General features: G+C 49.7%; 1 protein-coding gene across 1 annotated transcript; it reads left to right on the forward strand.

Annotated features, from left to right (window-relative positions):
- Window positions 1–8,917: 8,917 nt before the first annotated feature.
- On the forward strand, window positions 8,918–23,404 carry PPP1R2 (protein phosphatase 1 regulatory inhibitor subunit 2). The gene is made up of 6 exons (XM_031963592.1): window positions 8,918–9,262; window positions 12,953–13,060; window positions 15,405–15,485; window positions 16,181–16,272; window positions 20,192–20,332; window positions 21,258–23,404. Exons 1-6 carry the CDS (start codon window positions 9,114–9,116, stop codon window positions 21,302–21,304), a joined length of 618 nt encoding a protein of 205 aa, XP_031819452.1. The 5' UTR covers window positions 8,918–9,113; the 3' UTR covers window positions 21,305–23,404.
- The last annotated feature ends 600 nt before the right edge of the window (window positions 23,405–24,004 follow it).

Genomic DNA, 24,004 nt, shown 5'->3' on the forward strand with positions numbered 1-24,004 from the left:
CCTGCCTGTTTCCTGGGGCCCTGCTGAGGGAAGTGGGTTCTGGGGCCAGCCCTGCATCCCTCACCCCTCGGGCATTCCCTCTGGGCGTCGTGTTGGGGGGGTGGAGCTAGGAAAACCTGGCTCCCAAGTCCCTTCCGGACCCCCGCCCCCTGCAGAGCGGCTGCAGCCCCCCCCCCCCATCTGTCCAAGGGGCACATTCACCCCTGCCATCGCAGCAGGCCGGAGAACTCCGGCAGCGCAGGGTGAAGCCGTGGCACACAAAACTCAGAGCCCTCCTGGGAAGAGCCTTTTCCTGCCCTGGCTTCAAGCGGTCCCGGGTCTGTCCTGCACTTGGACCACCCCGGACTGCCCGCCCAATCCAGCTTCCACACTGCCCCGTCCCCCAATCAAAAGTCCTCAGTGCTCCCTCTTGCCTCCGGGACAAAAGCCAGCCCCCACTCTGACCCCTCCGGCGGCGCCACCTGTCCTGGACTGCTTCCCATCACCCTTTGGGCACGCTCCGTCCCACCAAACTGGCCCCGAATGACCAGCCGCCTTTGCCCCGGCCGGGCCCCTGCCCCTCGGTGCCCAGCCTTGGTCTCCTGGGGGCGACCTTTCCTGGCCCTGATGAGCGCTCTGCCTGGGGCTGCCTCCTGGCCCCGCTGCGCGAATGGGGGCATGGAGGTCTGTGGGGGCACAAGGACCCTCCTCTGCATAGGAGCCTGCCCGCCATGGGCATTACTGGGAGAGGAAGCTGGACGGCGCCCAGGTTCAGCTCGCAGTTTCTCCCCAGGCCACCAGGTGGGGCTCCCAGCCTGGGGCCCCAGAAGCTCCCATCCTCCCTCAGTTCTGTTGCATCTCATTTGGTCCAGGATGGAAACCTCGGGATAAGGATAACTTATGGAGCCAAACGGCTCTACCCCATCCCACTAAGCTTTCTTCCTGTGACCCAAAGAACCCCAGGCTCACTTTGTAGTGGGAGAACAGGGACTGCATCACAACTCCCTGCAGCAAAGCTCCTCACAAAAGGTCTGAGCTCCCTGCTCCCCAGAGGCAGCCCCTCCTTCTCCTCCAGATCTGAAACTCCAGGGGGGCGGGGGTTCCCAGAAACCATCTGCAGAGGAAGCCGAGAGACTGCATTCCACAGCCAAATTAATCCTGCTAAGGCACAGGTCTATGGCTCTCTGTCTCTGTCTCTCCCCCCCCCCCCCCCCCCCAATCTCTCTCCTCTGTCTCTGTCTCTGTCTCTCTGTCGCTCTCTCTTCCAAAGACTCTGGACCTCTAGGATCAAATTTCCAATCCTCTATTTGGCTTTAACCCCCTCCAAACCCTGCCTCCTTCCCGTCTACATTTTCCAGTCTTGTTGTACCTTTCTCACACCTTCTTCACACCTTTCAGCTCACCCCAGACTCTTCAATCGGTGACCCCCGGCCTCCCTATATCTTGTACAGACCCTCCACCCTGCTCAGACCCGGGCATTTCCCCGACTCTCCCCCATAGTTGGAATGTGCCCCTTCCTCTTCTCCGCCTCCTGGTTTCCCTGGCTCCCAAGTCCCGTGTAAAAGCCGGCCTTCTACAGGAGGCCTTCCCAATCCCCATTAGTACTAGCGTCTTCCCCTTGTTGGTCATTTCCAGATTAGCCCGTCTCTATTTGCCTGAGCTTTTGCTTATGGTCCCCCTCATCTGAGGAGTTCCTGGAGAACAGGGACTGTCTCTTGCCTTCTTTAATACGGTGCCTGACATATGGTGGGTCCTTAATAAACATTTAACTGAAAACTAAGGCAGGCCAAGGATTAAAAACATAAGCACTACAAACAAGAAAATGGAAAAGGGTTTTTTGCAAAAATCGCTACAACAAACTTTTCTTCACCACAGACCCACCTATGGGACCTGATAACACTAAAGAGAACAATGGTAGGGAAGACCACCTACCTGGATCAAAATTCTTCAGAGAAGACCTCTGGGGTGGGGGAGAGGCCCTCGGGAGGCTAACTGACAGGTATCTCAAGGAGGAAGGATACTAAAGATGGGGGAGAATCCAACTTGGATCTTAATTTTTTTTTTAAAGTGTTCAGGAGACCATGCTCAGGTACCTATCTCCCTGCTTTCCTGTCTTTTTTTATGAGTCATCCACATACATGAATCCAGGACATCCTCAATAAGGGTGAGTAGGAAACCCTTGAATTTCCTCCTCCTTGAATAGCTGAGTAGGTGCTCCAGCATGCTGGCAGCAGGCAGAACACCCCATCCATGCTCTGAGCTGGGAGCACCACTGGCTGCTGTTATACATACAATATGGTGCTACAGAGTCACCAGGGGGCAAAGAGAGGCTTGGGGCTATTTTCCTAATGGTGGCCGGGAGCCATAAAGAACCAGCAATCAGAGACAGAAAAGTATCAGGGGTGGGGATCTGATCAGAAGTGCCTAAGGGAGTTGATGAGAGTGATCCTCTCCTATATAAAGCTCCATATCTATAGTCCCTGCCCTTCCATTAACTGACAGGACTGACACGCCCTGTCCTGAAAAGAACCCAAGAAAAGGATCTGCTGCTGGCTTAGAACTGGCCCCTGGGATGGGCTGCCCTGCTTTCTGATGAGGATGCCTGACAGAGAGCCCAGGAGCTGCCACAAAATTGGAAACCCTGGGATTGGGGCATGTGTGGCCACATCTGGGCCACCCTCCTTACATCCATTTCCCGGAGTCAGAATAAATTCCATTCTCTACCTATGGCTTAAAAGAAAAAAAGAAACTTTTGCAGCAACAACCCCCTCCCCACCCGCCAGATATAGCAAAACTAGTGAAACCAAGGCAACGGACACAACCATAAGCAGTACTTGGCATTTTGGCTCCCGCTGGCCTGAGCGGAAATGTGTCAGGACCTAGGAGAGCAGCCTTTTATTTTGGATGGTTCACAAGGGCACTAAAGGGCATTTAGGAAGGAGGGAACTGCTAATGGCCCCCATCCCCACTTGGAGAGGACTCTTGGGTGCTGAATGACCCTAATAAGCCTTGTGATAACAGGACCTGAAATGGGAAAATGGGACCTGATGTCAAACTTCTTATCTGAGCTCTCAGAACTGGTGGTTGTTTACCATTTTGATAATTATATTTTGCCATACTTGGTTTTCTTTTTAATTTCATAGATTTTATTTTATGTTGAACAACATGATTTTGAAAAATGGGCTCAGAGATTTCAGCAGCTTGATAGCCCAAGGGGTCTAAGATACAGCAATGGTTCAGAACTCCTGATAAAGTTTTAAAAAGAGGAACGGGACCAATGTCAGACAGGTAAGGAGAAATCAGTTCCAACAGCCCCAAAAGGGAAAGACAGAGCCTGCCACATGTTTGAGCTTCCAGGAGAGCTTAGGTATTAGCTGTTCTCCAGACTGCATTCCCAATCTTGGTCCCCTCTCTCCCTCCCCCACACCAGATAGACATAGAACAGAATCCTTTTCCTCTTTGAAGGCTCAGCTCAGGGGCTTCTCCGGAAGCCTGTTCTGACTCCCCTCCATGGAAATCTCACCTTCACTTCATCATAATCTCTCTGCCATGATGTTTTTGCAAACATCTCAGAATGCATCGAAAACATTTCAGCAGAAATGAAGCAAGGATACTCTCAAAGTCTCTCTGAAGAACTTGGGAATTGTGAGGTATGGGAGACTGTGAAGTTCTTGTTCTTTAAAATAATAAAAGAACAGGATTCCAACAGGAGACAGTGGTCCAGGACCACCCATCAAGGTACACCATCGTCAAAGAAGGGAAAGCAAAACTACAAAAGCTCAAAAAACAAACTTTAAGTACTATTTCTTGAAATGAATTCACCAAACCCTAGCTTTGGGAGCCTGCAGGGACCTCTGCTGATTTTCCAGGGAACAGCATTTCTCGGTTTTCAAGGAGCTTTGGGTAGATCATCTTACCTGATGCTCACAATGACCTAGTGAGAGTGTGCCCTCAATGCAAGTTCTGAGGCTTAGATACAACAAAGTAGGGAGGATACTCTATCCCTTGTGCTAATTTTGGCCTAACAATTAACACCAAAAAGACACCAACTAGCACAACCCCTTCTATATATGGAAGCATTTTGGTTTTTGAGGCAATTGTGGTTAAGTGACTGGTTAGTTTGTGTTGTATCTGAGCTGGGATTTGAACTCGGGTCCTCCTGACTCCAGTGCTCTATTCACCGTACCATCTAGTTGCCCTGGAAGCATCATTACAACAAATGGAGAAATTGTGAAAGCTGTGGGTAAGTTCACACACTTGGCAATATACTTTTTAGGGAGGTCCACATAGATGATGAGGTGGGTGCATACACTGCCAGAGCTAGCTCAGAGTTTTGGAGGCTCCAAAGGGGAGTGTGGGAGAGGAGGGCATTAGACTGACTGCCAAAATGGGGGCCCCCAGAGCTGCTGTGCTAACCCCATGTTGTGTGTCTGTGAAAACGGGACAGTCTACCAGTACCATGCCTGGAAACGGAATCGCTTCCATTTGGATTGTCTTAGGACGATTCTGAAGATCGGCTAGCAGGATCAGGGGCCGGACACCGAGGTTCTCTCTTGAGCTAAAGTGCTGTAGACATCCCATCTCTTCTGCAGAGAGAGTGACCCTGGCCATGTTGTTTGAATGTCAGATGTACGTTTGCTTTAAAGCCTATTTGACGTGGAACTCGCACAGTGGAGGTGCTCGCTCGGAGATCGGCAGAAATGATGCAAGGATACTCTCAGTGTCTCTCTGAAGAACTTAGGAATTGTGAGGTATGGGAGATAGTGGTCCAGGACCACCCAGCAAGGCGCACCTGCGTCAAAGAAGGGGCTGTGCTCTATGAGGAAAGCAAAACTACAGCGGCTCAAAAAAATGAGATGCCCAAATTTAGAGCCATCTTACTTCCAATGTTAATACAAAGCATTTATGTCTAATTTGTGGTGGAACCTTCTAAGCTTGTACTGGTCTGATCAGCCAAATACACACTAAATTGTGACTCCATACAAAATGCCCTCTGGGGTCAAATAGAACCAACCAGAATCCTCCTCCACAGGCCAAGTCACCAGCCTGTTCCCCAACTAACCCAAGCTCCTTCAGCTCATCCTCAGGTATTACAGACTGAAGCCCCTTCCCCAGGCTGATTGTGCTCCTCAGATCATGAGCTAGTCAACTTATTGAAGTCCTCCTCAACCTGGAATGCCTAGACTGACCACTGTTCTCCAGGAGAAATCTGGCAAGTGGAGGACAATAGTACTATCCTGTAACAAATAAGGGAAAAAAAGAGTCCACTGAAGGTCTGAACACGTATGTCCCCTTCAGTATGTCGTATCTGTACATGACTTTGTTCTGTCAGGAGGTTGTGTCCTAGGTCCTTCGGAGACACAACGAGTCATCATATTCCCATCACCACAACTTGTCTTTTCAAGTTTTCTTTTCAATAACAACAATGTTGCACTCCTTATATTCTCCATGTTCTAGGAATTTCATTCAGCATGAGTCCACACCTTCCAGCACAGTCTAAAATCTCGTGGGTCATTTCTTATGGAACAATATCCCATTACTTTCATATATTTGCCATTCCCCAGCTAAGAAGCAATGCAACAGATGCCCTTGCTTTCTAATACTGCAAACTTCTTTTTTTCCTTCTTTTAATTTGCTCCTTTGAGATCAGTAAACGAGATGAGGTGAGATCTTTCAAGACAGTTGTGAAAATCGAGTAAGGCTTCATCTGTTTTAAAGTTTGAGTAGGCCTGAAGGACTTTAAGCATCAAATCAAGGGCATACTTAAATCCCCTTGTTATCCTCCCTATTTCGGTCAATTATGGGCAACTATGTACTTATTGGTCAAGTTCAATTTCTTGAGTAGTTCCCCCGTTTAGAATGTAAGATCCTCAGCCAATAAGGATGAGGGTCAGTGGTGGGAGGGGGTATTTGTGTTAGGGATTAAAAGTGTTGACCCTGCCCCACTATGGTGCCTCCTCCCTTAGATCATCTGCTAGATGGGTGGGACGCCAGATTCTCGCTATAATAAACTTTAATAAATTCGAGCTTTGCTTCTAGAGATCTCTCCAGCTTTTTTATTAAGTGCCTTTTGAACCACACACCAGGAAGATTATTTTCCTTGTGGCTACTCTCTCCTTGATCTAATTCTTCACTCCATTCCATTCTTTTATTCCCTGTTTGACCCCCAATCGAGTTTGTTGCAGTTCTACACCAAACTCTGTGTGTACGTATGTCTGTTCTTTGTTCATTTCTGACGCCATTGCCCCCAACTCTTTCTCCACATTTGCATGTTCTTCTCAAATACGCTTATGAGAAACTTTAAGTTCCACTCTCTTCTTTCTCTTTTTTACACTGGTATATTTCCCCTTGTACTCTCCCTTCTCTTCCCTTTCCTTACATCCTCAGAACAGAAAGACTTTAGCCTGGGATCTCTATTTTTCTTATTGAATCCCTTCAATACACTTTGAAGTTATTAAGGTTCTTCAGGAACACATTTCTTCTTTCTTGTTAAAATGTTCCAAAAGTTCAAGGTTTTTCTAGTCTTTTGTATTTGCAATTCAAGCACTAATCTTTTCATCTATAAAAATACTGTTAAGTATCCATTTTCTCCCCTACAAAATTATACTCAGCTTTGAAAGTTATTCTTGCTTGTAAGCCCATGTCTTTTGCCCTATCGAATATTGTAGTCAGAACCCTCCTTTTGTTTAGAAGTTGCCAAATATTGTTTTATCTTGATTGTGGTGTCTTGTATTTAATTCCTTCTTCCAGGAGTTAGGTATTTTTCTTTGATGGAACTTTTGGATCTTGTTCACATTTCTGAGCTTTTCATTCTGGGCTTCTTCTCAGGAGCGATAATAGATTCTGCCCCAAACCCCAGGCATAATCATTCCTCTTAAATGGCTATAGATAAAGGTTTTATATCTTTGGTTATACTTTTCCTTCTTAATGTTTGCAGGACCAAGGTTTATCCATTGGTATCAGTAACCTCTCCAGTACCCCCCATTGTGCCATCCTAGGGCCCCCCATTGCGCATCCCCCAGGCACCTCCCCCATTCGTTTGTTCTTTGTTACCTACACTGAATTTGTGTCTAATGCTCAGCCCGACTCTGGATACAAATTTCTCCCTTTAAATAAAGCTGGTCTCCAATTTTTCTCAGTTTCTCCGGCCCTGGAGCATTTTTCATTCCAAATGCCATTCTCCCCCGCCCCTTCCTCCCCAGCTTTTATTTTTAAATCAGCAATCTTTTCTGGGATTATAGAGTTCTTATGGAAGACCCCCCTTCCCCCGAGCCCCCCCCCCCCTTTCTAGAAACTGCTTGGGGATCCTGGATCTGCAACAATGATTTATTCCTTCTCCCCGGGCTTAGTCTTGGGTCAGGCCGGGATGCGGGGTTGGCCTGGGCAGGCCGGGGCCGGGCCTTGTCAGGGGGGTCCCGGCTGCCCCCTCCGGGCCGGGCCCTGGGCCCGCATTTGTAACCCGTGGGGAAGGGAAGCCCCGCCCCCCGGGAGACGTGGGAGAGCCCCGGGACGCCGCGGAGCCTTCTTCCTTCTCCCTGGGCCGTTTTCCCCCGGGAGTCCCCGGGGCCGAGGTCCGGGCGGCTTCCTCGTCTGCCCGGGAGGTCCGGGGCTGAGCCGGGCGCCCCCCACCCCCCGGGATGCGCGGGGGCTGGAACGGGGACGCCGGCCTGAGGCAGGAGCGTGGGGGCCAGGGGTGGGGCCGGGGCGGCCCCTCTCCGAGGCGGGGAGCGTGGGGCGGGGTGGGGGGAGGCCTGAGGGGGGAGCGTGGGGGAGGGGTGGGGCCAGGAGGCCCCGAGGCGGGAGCGGGGGACGGGGGGGGCCAGGACGGCCTTGCTCTGGAGGGGGAGCGTGGGAGGGGGTGGGGCCGGACCCTCCGAGGGGGAGGGGCCAGGGGGGGCCAGGAGGCCTTCTATCTCCGAGGCGGGAGCGGCGGGCGGGGTTAGGGCGGCCCTCTGCTCCGAGGCGGGAGGTGGGGCCGGGGTGGGGCCAGGGCGGCCTTCGAGGCGGGGAGGGTGGGGGGACGGCCCCTCTGCCTGAGGCGGGAGGGGGGGAGGGTGGGGGCCGGACGGCCTCGAGGCGGGAGCGGGGGGCCAGGGGGCCTTGCCTGAGGGGGAGCGTGCGGGAGGGGTGGGGCCAGGACGGCCCCGAGGGGGAGCGTGGGGAGGGGTGGGGCCGGACCCCCGAGGCGGGAGCGGGCGGGGTGGGGCCAGGACCCTTCGAGGCGGGAGCGGGGGGGCCAGGGGGGCCCCCCGGAGGCGGGAGGTGCCCAGGGGTGGGGGCCAGACGGCCTCTTCATCTCCGAGGCGGAGGGTGGGGAGGGGTCCAGGACGGCCTCCCCGCCTGAGGCGGGAGGTGGGGAGGGGTTAGGACGGCCTGAGGCGGAGCGTGGGACGGGGTCCAGGGCGGCCCCTCTGTCGCAGGGACCCGGGGCCGGCTGTCTGTCCCGGGATTCCCTTGGGGCCCTTCCTTGGGGGCCCTTCCCTTCTTCAGGAGCCTCATTTACAGATGAGGAAACCGGGGTTCGCCCTGGTCCCACAGGGAGGGCGCTCGCAGCCGCGCCGGAACTCGCATCCCGTGGGCCACCACGTGGCTCTTGTGGCCTCAGGATGGACTAAAGTCACATCCAATCAGAGCAGCCTCACGCACGCATGCTCAAAGTCGCACTCCTCCGCGAGCCGGCCAAAGCCGCGTTAGAGCATCTCGGGCCCCGCCCCCGAGCAGGCCCCGCCTCGCTCTTCAGCCAGTCCCGGCTGGGGGGGAACCAAGGAGCGAGCGACGAGATGTCGCGAGAGGATGCGCGGTTGGGGGGGCCGGAAGGAAGCCGGGGCGCGGCTCGGCCCTACTTCCGGCGAGGCGCCAAGAGGCGTGTCGGAGCTCGCGTCGGGACGCCGCGTCGGGACGCCGTGACGGAGGGACGCTCCGCCGCGACGCTCCGCCGCCCCTCCCCGCCCGGCCCGCCTCCGTCGCCTCAGTCGCCGCTTGCTCGGCGGCCTCCTGCCTTGCTGCGACCTCAGCCTCTTGGGGCCGTCAGGACGTTCGGACTTTCGGCAGACTGAGGCCCGAGGACGGCGGGCGGACGGGTGGGCGCCCTGTCGGATCGGGCGAGGCGGAGCGGGCGGCCGGGCTCGGAGGCCATGGCGGCCTCTGCAGCCTCCCACCGGCCCATTAAGGGGATCCTGAAGAACAAGGGCGTCACCGACCGCTCCTCCGGCCTGCCTCCACCCACCGCCGGCTCCTCCGGGACGCTCAGGCCCGGCTCCAAGGCCGTCGAGGAAGACTTCGGGTGCGTGGGGGTGGGGCGCGCGGGGCGGGGGGAGGGGCGGAGGCCCCCGATGTGGGGGGAGGGGAGGGGAGACCCCCACTGTGGGAGGGGCCGAGGGCCAGCTTTGCGGTCAGCTAGAAGGGAGGGCGGGGTGACCCTGACTTCCTCGTTACAGAGCGGGAAACTGAGGCAGCGTTAGCCTTGGGAGTTGGACGTCCTCCCGTCCCGCACATGCCAGGGGCCGCCGAGGGGGCTTTCCGAGAGACGGCTTTCTGGGAGGCCTCGAGCTTTTTTAAAGCTCCCCCCCCCCCGCCCCCAAATCTGGGCTTAGGCCGGCAACTGAGGGTCCAGAAAGGGCCCGTGGTGGCCCCTTCCTTTGCGTTCCGTGGGCGGCTAGTCCCGGCCCTGGAACCGGCAGCTGCTTCTGTGTCACTTGCCCCGCATCCCCCGGCGTCAGCGGGCGGGGGGGGGGGGGGGGGGGGGGGGGGGGGGGCTGCGGCGGGGGGCGGGGGGGGGGCCGGGGGGGGGTGGGGGGGGGGGGGGGGGGGCTGCTCCGAGCCCGGCGTCCTGTTTCCCCCGACGCCCCCCCAGGTAAAAAGCCTGGCCCGGGCACTAGCCGCCCTCTGCCTCCCGGGGAGACGGAGCGTGATCTGCGGGCGGGGAGGCGGGGGCGCCGAGCCTTGGGTCCCGTCCTTGAGCCCCAGGCGGGTGACGTTTCCTTCCCCGGGGTCTCATCGAGGCCCTGCGGGCCGTGAGACCTGCCTGGGGTCCCTGCTAGGGCCCCCTCTCCCCGCCTGCTGCCCTTGTTCTTTTTCCAGGGCCCTAGAGGAGCGATTTCCTTACGGTCCAGGCGCGCCCACGTTTCTTTTGCGAGAAGCCTGGAAAGCTTGCCCTGAGCCCAGGAGGCCGAGGGTGACCCCGAGACTGCTGGGTTTGCTCAGAGCGCATCCTCCGCCCTAAATTGGCTTCTTCAGGAAACGCTCCTGCTTCTGTGGGAAAGGCCGCTCGGGGGTTGCCTGGCCACCCTTTCCCCCACCCTCGGCCCCCAGGCGCCTGCTCCGACTCCCGCCTGTAGCATGGTCGCCGCCCCCCCAGGTTCCCTCTTCCTTCCCGGGGCATCCCACCAAAAACTGCCCCCTCGCCCCCGGTGGGGGCCAGCAGAAATGCCCTGGGTGCTGACCGAGGCATGACGGAGCCAGGACCCCTGCTCCGGGAGGCAGGCAGAGGGCAGAACCTGCCATTGGGAACAACCCCGGGAGCCCCGGGCCAGGAAGGGTGGTGCTCTTACCTGGAGAAGCAGGGGGCAGAGGTCTTGGGACATGCAGGTGGGAGGTGGTGATGAAGACTCTGGATTGGGAAGGGATGTGGTCGGGAAAAGTGATTCATCCCAGAAGAGTCCCCGGGACCACCCAGGCCTGGGGGCCAGACATGCAGATCCCATGGGAGAGCAGGGTCACCAAAGGTCAGAGGTGGGCTGGATCAGGGAGCCCACATCTTTTATAGATGAGGAAACGGCCTCTCTAGCCCCTGGGAGACACATAGCCAGTGCTCACTGATTGATTGCTCAAGTTGCAGAGTCAGGAATGGTAGCCACATCCCCTGATGGCTACTCCAAGGTGTCATGTCTTCTGGGAGCACTAAGAGTTGGGAAGAGTTTGGGAGGAGGGCATCTGCCCCAGGAAGTCTGAACAGTGACCCCGTCTTAGCCCCCTTATCTGCCTGAGGGAGCCCGCTGAGGCGCTTTCCTCTGCGAAGCCTTCCCAGATTGCACTCTTCTGTCTGGCCTCTGGCTAATGCTTGGCTAACCTCCTCCAACGGCCTGGTGCCCACCAGGACCTTTAGGAGGTGAGTGCTGGGGGGTCTGGTAAACAGCGTCTGCCCTTGAGTAGCTGCTTGAAGAAGCCTCCAGTCATTGGGAGAAAGGAAAACTAGAAAGCCGAGGGTCTCCAAGGTCAGAAATAGGCCTTATGTTACTCCCAGAGAGGGTGACGTGAATGCCTTTGGAGGCAGAATTAATGCCTGTCAGTGAACAAGATAGGAGCCAAAATAGATCCCAGATCCCGGATGAGCATTAGAACAATAAAACTGAAGCAAAATCTCATTATACTGAGACTGGTGGAGAGTTTAGGATCCTCCCTGCAAGCAGCTGCCGGGGTGTGTGCATCAGGTGTGATTGTGTTCCTGACAGTTTAATCTTGGATATACTTGGCTCAAGAAGCATTTGACTATGTGGTGGGCACTTGGATCATTATACCTGTTTTTTCGAGATGAATAAACAAGCTTTAGAGAGATGAAGTCGCCGTCCTGGTCATAGCAAGTCCATTGCCAAAGCCAGTGTTGGAATTCCAGCCTGGGTCTTCGTGCTCCGTTATAATTAACTGCAATAAAATTTACTTAGTTCAGACTGTGCAATATTTTAAATTTTTAATTAGTATCTTACTTGTCTAAATACTTTTAAATGCTATTTCTGAGCATTTATACAACCCCAAACTCATGACTAACAAAGTATGCTCATAAACTAAAGCTTTTGAGAACTTTTTTAATGCTAAGAGAGAAGCCATTTAAACTTAGACTGTTTATTGTGTAAAACTGCTTAAGGGTTTTTGTAACAGGTTGAACATCTGCAATCTGATTCTTGTTTTATAGGGTTAGGCTGGGCTGCATTTTTAGCTTGGGTTTTTCCCATTGATGAAATCCAAATTTAATGAGACTTGAACTATAGTTCAATTATGCTGCATCAGTCCAACTGTTCCTTCTTTGCACTACCAAGAATCTCTTCCTTGGGCCAGCGATGTAAGGATTTTTGTGATGTTTACAGAGAGTAGAGACAGGCCAGATAATGGTGCGCCAAGGATGTCATAACTTTAATATTGTTTTCTCTGGATCACCTCATATGACTATTGTGTTTGGAATAGTCCTTTTCACAGCTGTCAAAGGGATTTTCCTAAAGCATAGGCCTGGCTATGTTATTCTCTTGTCCAATAAATTCTAGTCACTCCCTATTAGTTTTCATAGCCAAGTACAGACTCCTTTTACCTCACACCATACTCTGGATTTCAACCAAATGCATATATCTTTCCATTACTCTGCATCTTAAAAAAAAATTTTTTTTTAAATTTTAGGATTAAATTAAATTAAAAGTTTAAAAAACTTTTTTTTTTAAAGTTCCTTTTTCCAAATTCTTTCCCTTTCTCCCCACTTCCTGCACTAAGAGAAGAAATAGAATCACCCCTATATGGTAGTCACATCAAGTGTTTCTGACTAACCTGTATTTATTTTTTCATAGGCTGTCCCACATTTTCTTTAAATCAAAATAGTTTGCTAGTTTCTCTGTGAAATTGTTTTTGTTTTTGTTTTGTTTTGCTAATATTTAGCATATGCTCGTATGTACCTGTTGTTACCTGATATAGCATGTAAATGAAGACAGGGACTTTGTAACCATTTACAATATCTGTCAACAACACTTAGCACAGATACTGCAGCAGCATAAATATTGAATATATGATTGTTGATTGATCAGTGACTGTCATAATTCTTCATTTACTTTAAATCTAGCTTGGATTCTGCCCCAGAAAACGATTTAAATTAAGATAGAGTTCAACACCTGGAATTTGTATATTTATCGATTTTTGATTGGGAGGGGTAGATTTAGGGTGGAGGGGAAATTAATCTTTTATTGTTTTGAAAAATATTTTTTCCTTTTCATTTTAGCAAAAAATCCCAGAAGTGGGATGAAATGAATATCCTAGCAACCTATCACCCTGCAGACAAAGACTATGGTTTAATGAAAATAGATGAACCCAGCACTCCCTACCACAGGTAAAAAAAGAAAAAAAAGTTTGATATTGAATGTAAAGGTCTGGTACCTAATAAATTTGTATTCTCTTGTGCAATGTGGGTGAACAGTCCACTATGTGATGTCATGCCAAGGTTTCCATATTTGAATCAAGTGTTGGAAATAGGAAAGACTTATCATCAAGTTAAGTGGGAAGAGTCAGGTTTGCCAGAAATGACTGAATGAGAACTTGAAAGGTTATTGAACTTGACCTTATTTTTTAATAGCATGTGTAGCCAAATCATTTCTGCCAAGTTAAAAAAAAAATGAAGCTGTCTGAGATTCTTGCACTGCTAGCTAGCAGTGAAAAGAACTTTGGACTGCTAACTTATTCCACAGTGGTGAAGAGGTTAGAAGGAAGTTGGTGGATTATTTGAAATTCCTGCTGGTTGATGATACTTGTAAAGAGGTTATTCCACTCCTGAGAACTCACTTACTGGGTTTGGACAGCTTGGCAAATCTTGCTGAATCTCATAAGTGCTTTATGTTCTCTCTCGTTCTCTTTCTCTGTTTTAAGTGTGTGAGGCAGTTAGGGTTAAGTGACTTGCCCAGGGTCACACAGCTAGGAAGTGTTAAGTGCCTGAGGCTGCATTTGGATTTAGGTGGTGCTGCCTCCAGAGCCAGTGCTCTGTCCAGTGTGCCATCAGACTAGCCGCCTCCACGTGAGTGCATAATGATGAAATGAGTATGGCTGGGCAGGCTCCAAGGTGGGTGTATTTGCTGGAGTTCATGGGCTGCAGTAGGCTGTGCCAATCGGCATCCCCAAGTCTGATGCCTTCAGACACCAAGAAAGGGTGGGGAGGATTGGAGATTGGAAAGGGAGGGAGCAGGTGGAGGCAGCCATGTGTGGCCCCCACCTTCCCACTTGGCTGAGATAGTGAGACCGCACCTCAAAGGGCATGGAGGCTCAAGAAGGAGTCGACAACTCCTTGTGCTTGACATTCTGGCCCTCCTGGGAGGAGAGCCCAGAGGCGTCGCGGTCTGCCAGATCTGACCATTGCTCAGACGTCGTAACTGGAGAGAGGTTGTAACCTGAGTGGTAGACTGCGTGGTTCCATGCTTGGAAGCAGAGATGGTGTCTTGTCATATAAAGCTGAGAACAGGAAGGGCAGTAACAGCCTGAGGAACAAGAGAAGTCATAGGTCATAGGACCTATGGTAAAGAGAGTCATAGGAGAGGAACAGGAAGACCACAAGGCCTTGTTCTGAGAAAGGGGGAGCTCCTGTAGGCAGCTGTCGGAGAAATGTTCCTGAGCTTAGTGGATTATTGACCTGGGATCTCATCTGGGAAGCCCCTGAGCACGTCATGCAGAGCAGCTGGGAGATGGAGAGGAAGCACATGGCCCAACCCAGCCTACCACAAGTTCAGCGGGTCCCTGGCAAGATGAACTTTCCCAGTGGAAGGCACAGGGTTTCTCATTGCAGGTCTAGTCTCCTGGGGCCTCGAGGTCCTTGCCTGGAAAGTGGAGAAGTTGGACAAAGATACTAAATTATTTCTTTGGAACTAAAGTGCAATGAATACTTTTTTAGGGCTTCGTGATGTGACATTCATTGAATTATTGGTGCCTGTCTGATGGAGAGTTCCTTACAACATTGAAATTTTAATTCAATAAACATCTGTTACAAAGTTATTGTGTGCAAGGCACTTTAATGTAATGTGACTATTTGTAGTAGTGTCCTAACTAACTTTAATCAGTCCACTCTTTTAAGTAATTATTGAGTTTTAAATGGCATGGCACTCATCCTAAGAAGTTTTAGAGCACATTTAATTCTTGGTTATATGTGGGAAAATTCTTTCTAGGAATTAGTTCTTTAGGTGGGTGCTTTTTTTCCTTGGTTTGAAAAATGTCTCTTTCCAGTATTCAGTTTGGAAACTGGGAATCGAAGAAGGCGAGCCGAAATGGGTGCACTAAAGAGCTTGAACTTCCCGAGTTCTTGCCTTTTGACTGTTTGGCTGGAAGTCGTAGAAATTTCCACAGCTTTGGACACATCCACGTTCAGGCCTTAGTGTGAAAGTGTACATCCAAGTGTAAAGTGACAGAGTGGGTCTGGGTAAATAACTTGAGTGGAATGTATCCATACCTTCCAGATGTTCAGGTTTCTAGCCTATTTTTTCTTCCCATTGGTGATTAACATTATTTTAAAAAGTGTTTTCAGACGCAGTGTTCTTCAGCCTGAGCAACTTAGTGCGCTCGGTTTACAAACCGGATTGGCTGTCAGTCAGTTGTTCTATGCTAATTAGGCCTGGACAGAAATGTTGTTGTCTCTCCTTGTGTTTTGTGGTTGCAGTCTTGCGCTTCAAGCATTTCTGGTCTGTTTGCCATTCCAGTATGATTGGCGAGAACGATGACGACGTCCTGAGTGACTCAGAAACGAACGAAACCCTGTCCCCAGAAGTCCTAGCCCGGAAGTGAGTAGTGCTCTTGGGGTGCTCCTCCCCTGGATGTGCTCAGAGGAGCTTGTCTTTGGCTTCTAGGACAGCTGGCACTTACGTAGGCCTCTTGAGCCCCTTACCCTCTTCTTTGACCCTCAAGTAGCCCTAAGAGTTGTAGGTTCTAGGGGTGTTTTATGCCATCTTAGAGATGTCAAAACTTGAGAAGATGTGACGTGTTCCTGTTAGGAAGGGAAGAGCCAAGATTTGGCCCCAGCTCCTCCCACTCCTTATGGAGCCCATTCTACCCCAGCATCCTTCTTGCATTGCGTTTAGTAACGCAAATATATAAAAAAAGGTGTCCGTTGATTAGCTAGGCTTCTCAATTAGCAGGAATGGTCATCACTTGTAACAGGGACCTGAAGGGGCATAAGATCTAAGACATCCACTGAAGATAGCAGAGGAATTAACGTGGAGAGCTTCAGGATCTATTCTGTGGTTCCCATCACCCACCTACCCACATTCTGAGGGCTCAGCCCAAGAAATCAGAAAGGAAAAAAGATCGCAATCCACCCGGGTGTCTCTTTGTCTTTACTGGCTTCCTCCATCTGCCCCCTTCTTGCCTCTGTGTAATAATGCCCGGGGGAGGGCGGGGGGAGGTGTGCACATGTGCATGTATATATATGTGTGGTTGTATGTAGTCGTCATCTAAACGATTGACTCTCTTGGATAAGGTTGTCGGCTGCAGAAGGCACTGAACCAAAGTTTCTCGTTCGGGACGACGAGAGTAGTGAGGAGGAAGATGACCTGACACCTGAAGAGCAAGGTAGAGGATTTTCTTTACTGCTTGTAGTTACTCGTTGGAGCAGGAGGACCAGCCAGTGATTTGCAAATCAGTTCCTTTCTTCTCCATTGCCAGGGGACAGGCAGGGAGCGATTTGGGGTTTTTTAAAGTGGCAAAAAGCTTTTGGAAAAGGTAATTCGGTTGTTCCCCGCTTTCAGACTGCGTGTGATTGGAAGGGCAGGTTACCTCCCGTAAGGCGGATTCTTGACTGTGTTTTGGTTTGGACAGCAGCAATAAGTGGGTGCAGTTGGCCTCGGGCCAAAATGTAGACCACAGAGGTAGCAATTGGCAGGGGGTGGTGGTGGCTAGAATTCAGTTTGGGCAGGTCAGGGCTAAGACAACCATTTTTGAAAGGGGTTCTGCTTCTCCTTACAGTTCAGTTGTGGGGTTAGGTGGACCATGCCTCCCTTTCCCTTTCCCTTGGAGTTGTGACTTGGGGGTGGGGGGGGAAGCAATCCTGCTTGGGAGCCTCTCCCTTACCTCCCTCCCCCCAGGGAAAATCTGACCTTTTCCCTGGATGTGTATAGGAGGGAGCTATAAGAAGTAGAGGTTCCCACATTGTCCAAGCTGATCAGAGGAATGGAGCTGGCTTGCCAAGCTTTTTCAGTACCACATCTCAATATGTCCTCCTGGGCAGGTGTCACAGAGCTGGAGTCATTTGGGAATTTTTATTAACATCTTACCAACATTTGGGGCAAGGAGGAAGTTTTTAGGCTTTGTTATTTTTGCCACCATGTATTATAGAATATTATAATTAAATACATTTAGATTTTAATGATAGAATAATGTAAATTAACATAATAAAAACAAATTACATAATATATAAGTATAATTAAAATAATGAATAAAATTATAAACAAGTTTGAATAGTAAGTTATTGTTAAATCATAATTTATTAATGAATAAAATAATTAGAATTAGAATAATAGAATTATAATTAGAATATAATTATAGAATGTCAGAACTGGAAGGAACCCCAAAAGTCATTTAGCCCCTTAATCTTGGAGGTATCCAGATAAGTCTATTGATAACCCAAAAAGTTAATGACCAGAAGTATCACTAGAACCCAGCACTCCCAGAGGAACATACTTTCTCCATCAAGTTCCAGAAGCAGGATCCTAAGACACTTACTTAAACCATATCACCATGTCTTCATGGAGAGCGTGGATGCTTTCATAGCTGTGGCCTGGCTTCTGGTCGTCTCCTTGCCCTTCCGCTGTAATTTTTCAGGATTGAGGTGGGCAGCAGAGATCCTTGCCGAATTAAATCACCTTCCCAGAAAGATCGTGGCTCAGCCAGAGCAAAACTTGCATTTCTGCACTCAGAGTCTGCCTTAGGAAGCTCTGATGAAGGCAGATCCATGGTTCCACTGGATTTTGGCTCAGGTGTGGAGCACATTAGGCGGCAGTACTGGCATTGGGTGGACCATTTAGAAGCAAACGTGCATCTTTTCTGTCAGCCTTTTGGCAAGTCTGTGATTTCCTCTTCACGTTTGCATGTTCTCTTCGGTGCATCTCATGCTTTTCCCCCAGACCCTGACCCAGTTGTCTCTCCAGTATGCTCAAAGCCTCCCTCTTTTGGGTGGGGCACTGTGTTTCATCACTCATCTGTCCATTAGTCTTTTCAGATAGACCCCTGCTCACCTCCAAATGAGAAGGGGTCTTCAGGGCCCTCAGGCTCCTTGTGCCTCAGGGGGATCGCTGGAAGGCCGAGCCCCTGCTCTCCCAATCAGTCATCTGGCATCAGAGCAACATTTGTCTGAAGGTTTGATTCTGTTTTCCCCAGTCCGGCCTCTTCCACCCGACAGCCCTTCCCATGTGCATCTCTCCAGCCTTGCAGTCATTCTGGCTGCTGTCCTCAGAATGAACTCCACAGTAGCAAGTCAGTCTTACTGAAATCTGCCACCCAAAGGTGGTGTGGCCAAGGACTAGCAATGTCTCCTTTAGTCTTGGAGGTCTTGCCTCTCCAGCCCCAGATCACCTTAAACTGTCACCTTCCTCATTCCTGTCTGCTGACTGACCGAGACCTGGCTCTCTCCTGGTGGTGCAGACTCCTGGGCCACCCTTTCCAGCACTGGTGGCCCCAACGCCCCGGTCCCGGAGGGGGAATCGGATATTCCTCACCAGACATTGTGCAGAAGCGGGCACGTTGTGCAAAGAGCAACTGTGAATAACTTCGGTCTTCTCAGCGCTAGTGATCTCATAAAGGGAAAATGCCATTCAGACTCAGAGTCTGAATGCAGATTGAACCGGGCTGGTTCCACTTGCTTGATTACTCGGCGATATCGCTGAGTAATGGTTGTGGAGGGAGAGGCCAAGTAGTTCTTGATCGCCTCCCTCCACTTCCATCACTGTGGACGTCCTCATTGTTCAGAACAGGGTCTAGATCCAAGTGACAGTGGGGATAGGGTAGGAGCTGTCTTATTGAGAGAATCTTTTTTTTTTTAATCACCCTCTCCATACCTTAATTAGATCTTAGCATTTCTAAGTTGCTCCCTCATTTAAACAATCTTTTTTCTTGGTTATGAAAGGGTCAATAAGAAGCAACTATTTTAAGTTTCTGATAAATTTTAAAATGCAATTTGCGTACCTGTATTTAGTTTTTTGTTTTGTTTTGTTTTTAGAATCTGGTATTACTTTCAAACTAGTGCTCGCTTGCTCTCTCCCTCCCCCCACTTGTTCTGTGACCAGGGATGGCCTCTTCCTGTCACCTCTTGGCTTCAGTCTCATTCCCTAAAACCTTTCAGCTTGTTCTCCTCCAGGTGTTTATTGTTATTAGTATTTTCTGATGTTAGTATTTTCTTCATCTTCTCCTCCCCTCACCCATGAGCTGAAAGTCCAGGACATAGGTGTGTCCAAGGGGGAATTGATGACCATATGGGCTGAGGATTAGATTCTATCCGGTTCTTTGGCTTTTCCTCCAGTTCTTCACTGATGAAGGCATATGGAGGGGAGCAGGTGAAGCTTTGTTCATCTGCTCGGTTGTCAGGATTTTTAAAAAGGTTCAAGGAGAGGTGAAAAGTCCTGTTGCACCAAAATGTGTTTTTGAGTCCCTTAGAGATTTTCCCTTCCTACTCTCAGTCCTTAGGAAGAATGAGGTGTTGAACAGGATGTTTTCCCTAAAGAAATGTCTGGGACCACAGAGTGGTAAACCTTTGAGGAGCCAGACTTCCAATTTAGGATCCCATGAAAACTACCCAGTGGAGGAGAAGGCAGACTCTTGAGGGAACAGGGAGGGCCTGCCTTTGGGCTGGGACAAGCCCCTGGGATGTTCCCAGGCATCTGCCCACCTGGAGGACTCTGGATGGTGTCCTGAGCAGGCGGGCGAGGCAGGGTTTGAGACCAGCAAGAGAGAAAGCTAAAGAGGAGACTCTTTGGGAAATTTGGACTGGTTTCTGCTGAGTCCGGGGTTTTGGGAGTGACTAGTGATTGAGATTAAAGTGGCAGCAGAAGCCCAAGCTTGTTAGGTTTGGGTATTTGAACAAAGGCTGATGGGTTATTTTTGTGAACAAAAGGAGGTGGCGTCTTGGATGGGGAAGCAGTGCCGTTGGTTACAAAGTGAGAAGGATCGTGGGCTTGAGGGACGATAGGACTGGCCGGACGTCGGGGGGGTGACGGGCTCCCACAAACCCTTTCCACCTGGTCAGTAGGAGAGCTACTTACAAGAACATTTGTTGTTCTGAGATACATTTCTTCTCATTGATCGAGGGCAGTGGGTGGTTAACTCGGAGACAAGCGAGTGCACAACAGCAATGATGCAGAGTAGAATCGGCCCCAAACCGAGGGTCCCGGCCCATTGCGCCATGTTTCCCCTTGGAAGATCCAGATGTTATCAGAGTCCTGGGAGAGGGGGCGGTGGGTCTTTGAGTGCTCTTACTCAGGCCATTCCTTCTGTCACCTAGAGAAAAGGCGTCAGTTTGAAATGAAGAGGAAACTTCACTACAATGAAGGCCTCAACATCAAGCTGGCCCGGCAGCTCATTTCCAAAGAACTTCGGGGGGACAAGGAAGATGAGGATGATGATGACGATGATGAGGAAATGAGTGAGTCTCTCTGGGGGACCGGTCCAGCGGCTGGTTTTTTGGGGGGGGGGGGGTCCTGAGCAGAGCACCACGTGTGTGCGAACGGCCATTGCTTTAGTCACTGACAATCAAGGGCCTTTTGTTAACAGCAGGCGGAATGAACAATGGGAGTGGGGAGTTGTGGGGGTTTAATTAGAAATGAGTAGACCCAGCCCCCCTTGTTGATAGGAATCCCTGTGGGAACAGAGAGCAGAGATGAGGTAAGGAGGGCGGTCTGGCCGAGGAACAGAGATCTGGGGTCCGACCGGCCCCCTCGGGCTTCTCTCCAGGCCCTTGGCTTTTATTAGATCAGATGCCTGAGGCTGGTGGGGTCAGCAGGCTCTTTGTGCCTTGGCTCCTTGAGGCTTGTGGGGTCTGCTCCTGTGGTTTCATTCTGGCCTCCCTCCAGGAAGGGACGCCCCATCCTGTTGGAGTCCTGCCTCTCCCCCCAGGGTGGTTGGGAAGATCCACTGAGGTGGTCACCAGGAAGCCCGGGCACTGCGCCCGGCTGGTGGGCCCTGGATGCCCCTCTTTTTTCTCTTGATAGTCACGTGTGCTGCCTGGGGTCCTCAGCTCACCCAGGGTCTCACGTGCTTGGCATAGGGCTTGGACTTGGTTCTTCCCAACTCTACGTCTAGTCTTTGCCCACTATCTCCCATTGGGAAGTGTATTTTGTGTCTCAGAATTAATGAGTCGTGAGCCCTCGTGGAGGTTTCCCTTCTTGTCACCTCCTCAGAGAGCCTTGGACTGGTCGCACCTCAGCTCTCAGCACTTTGTAACTTGGGCAGGGTCTCCTCTGCCACCTGGCCTTCCCCCTGTTTAACTTGGCGGGGGGGGTGTGCAAAGCCTAGGAGATCGCTCCAGCCATGTCCAGCAGTAAAGGTTGGTCTTGTCGCCGTTTTCACAGAACCAGGGAGGAGCAGCGAGCGCCAAAGCCAGTCCGATGTTCCCTAGAAGAGGTTGCAATCGCGGCCCCGGACCTCCACTCCTTCACAGCTTCACGTTCTCTGCACTTCACAACTTAGGTGTTGAAATGAATATCAAGTGTATTGCCAAGAATTTTAATGGTAACATGGGCAAGAGACTGCTGGATGAGGCAGAAATGGCGGCGGCGAACACCTGGCGCCTACGATAAGAAGACTCATGTTCACACTGGCGTTTCCAAGTGGCATTCCTTTCCTAAGAACACGGGTTAATTTGTATAGGGTTTTATCACTTTGTATGCTTTAAAAGTTAAACAGTAGCTTCCCGTTAATTTATTGCTACAGTTTGAGAGGTGGGATATCACGCATAAAATTTTTTTTTTAACCCCAATGGTATAGCAAGTAACAGGTTGATAAAATCTCATCCTGAGTAAGGGTATTAACCTTTTTTTTTTTTTTTTTTTTAATTGAAAAAGGGATTGTTTTAGCAAAAGCTCTTCTCTAGCTCTGCCTGATCTAGCAGCTAAAATTATATTTTTCCTTTAGACATTAAAAGGAAAGCCTGGCATTTTGTAGCTGTTCCCAAGTAGCTGTTTTCACAGAAGCGTTTCGAGGTTCAGTTTGCACTAACCCCAGCCTCCTACCCTTTCAGACACTAGATGGGCAGTTTTTTTTTTTTTTTTTTTTTTGAGCAGATACGAAGTCTGCACTCTCTCCACCCCTTCCCTGCCGGCTCCCGTAACGATCCACCGAACACGGCATCGGCAGGTCCTCGAGATTAGATTTTTCAGTATGGTCTGAATCTAGCTCATGTGGACTCCTCAGACACTCCCCATTGTAATCCATGGACCATCCAGTGGCCACTTAGGTTTCTGGTCTACCCGGGCAGCAGGTGGCGCTGTCCTCAGGAAGAACAGTCTCTACCTGAAGAAATCAGTTGTGTTCTCCCCTCCCTTTGAGGAATTTTCAGCCCCCTCATTGAACCACTGTTGGAGTGCTTTTTTCTTCTTTTCCTTTTCTGAGCTCCTAGCAGATCCAGACTGCATCCATTTGCATGACCAGGAGAGGATCGTGTCATGTGATTTGGTAGGCTTCCCAGGACGAGTCTGTAGGCCCTGCTCCAGAGGCCGGCCGAATGTGCTCTGATCTTCCGAGCTTGAAGTCCTGGAGCTTTCTCTAAGGTGGGGGATGAACCTAGTGTGTTTTTTGGCCTGGTGACAGCTTCATTTGTAGTCGGCTATCTGTAGGTTAAATTTGATCCTTTTGAAAACAGATTTTCCATGATATGGATGTACTTTTAAAGATGTGTGTGTATCTTGTATCTATGAAACAACTCTTTATTGAGCAGCTTGACTTTGCCACATGTGACTATCGAAACATCAGTGTATGAGTAAATAAAACATGCAGACTGGATGCTATTGGAAGAATGTGGTACTTCTTTTAAACATTTTATGAAACAGAAGTATTTTTTTACAGTGAGAATCCAGACAAGACCTTGGAGCTGCAGTGGCTGTATCCCAACTGATGGAAGTCTTGCTGGGATACCTTCCACTGCTCGTACCCTTCTTCCTTTAATACAGTGTTACCCTTTTTTTTTTTTTTTTTTTTAAAGCATTCTAGCCCCATGGGAAGGGGATTGTCTCTTCTTTGTGTTTGAAAAAAGGTTTTGGGGAATTTGTTTTTTAAAATATCCAAGTTTGTATGTATGTGAAAACAGTTGCTTTTTCAAGACCTGATATAGAAAAGGTTCTTGGGGCTAACGTCTTAGCTGATACTTGACTGCTCTTTAACAAGTCTAGGATTCTTTACCAGAAGCAATGGGTTTAAAAAGTTAATTGGAAAACCACTTTTTTATTCTTATCCCTATCCTCTAAATTTAGGCAGCCAGAGAAACTTTATTTTCTCTGTAAAACAATACAGAAGATATCTATTACTTGGAATGTGTGTGGTTAAAATCTGTTATTATATGTCGTGACAAAAGCTTGGCCACGTATTTTCATGAAGGGACATATTTTCATAAAGTCTTTGCTGGGTTACTCACAAATTGCTATTACAAAGTTAGCATCTGAAAAAGTACCCGATTGTAAATGTACAAAAACAAATGGATAAATAAAATTTGAAAGACTTCTAATTTTCTTGAATTTTTTTTAACTTGCACGTAATACTTTTTTTTCCTCGATAGTATTTTATTTTTCCAAATACGTGTAAAGATAATTTTCAGCATTCGTTTCTGTAAGATTTTATGTTCCAATTTTTTTCTCCCTGTTCCCTGCCTTCTCCCCATTCCCAAGAGAGCAAGCAATTTGATACATATCATACATGTACAATTCTTCTAAACATTTCTATACGTGTTCTGTTGTGTGAGAAAATCAGACCAAGTGGGGGAAAAGCAAGCAAACAATCAAAAAGCTGAAAATATGCTTCAATTCACATTCAGTCTCCATAGTTCTCCATCTGGCTGTGGATGACATTTTCCATCCCAGTTCTATTGGAACCATCTTGGGTCACTGCATTGCTGAAAAGAGCCACGTCCGTCACAGTTGGCCATCACATAATCTTGCTGTTACTGTGTATGATGTTCTGGTTCTGCTCACTTCACTCGGCATCAGTACATGTAGATCTTTCCCAGCTTTTCTGAAATCAGCCTTCTCATCACTTCTTATGGAACAATTATAATCCAATGTAATACTCTTCCAATAAATTTATTTTTAATAAGCATTTACATATCATG

This window comes from Sarcophilus harrisii, chromosome 3 (genome assembly GCF_902635505.1).
Source record: "Sarcophilus harrisii chromosome 3, mSarHar1.11, whole genome shotgun sequence".
Taxonomy (NCBI): domain Eukaryota; kingdom Metazoa; phylum Chordata; class Mammalia; order Dasyuromorphia; family Dasyuridae; genus Sarcophilus; species Sarcophilus harrisii.

Excerpts from the sequence above, each read along its gene's own strand:
- PPP1R2 (XM_031963592.1), top strand. The coding sequence starts at position 9,114 with ATGGCGGCCTCTGCAGCCTCCCACCGGCCCATTAAGGGGATCCTGAAG. Across the intron at positions 13,061-15,404 it reads CCCAGCACTCCCTACCACAG|TATGATTGGCGAGAACGATG; the intron begins GTAAAAAAAGAA and ends TTGCCATTCCAG. Across the intron at positions 15,486-16,180 it reads CCAGAAGTCCTAGCCCGGAA|GTTGTCGGCTGCAGAAGGCA; the intron begins GTGAGTAGTGCT and ends CTCTTGGATAAG.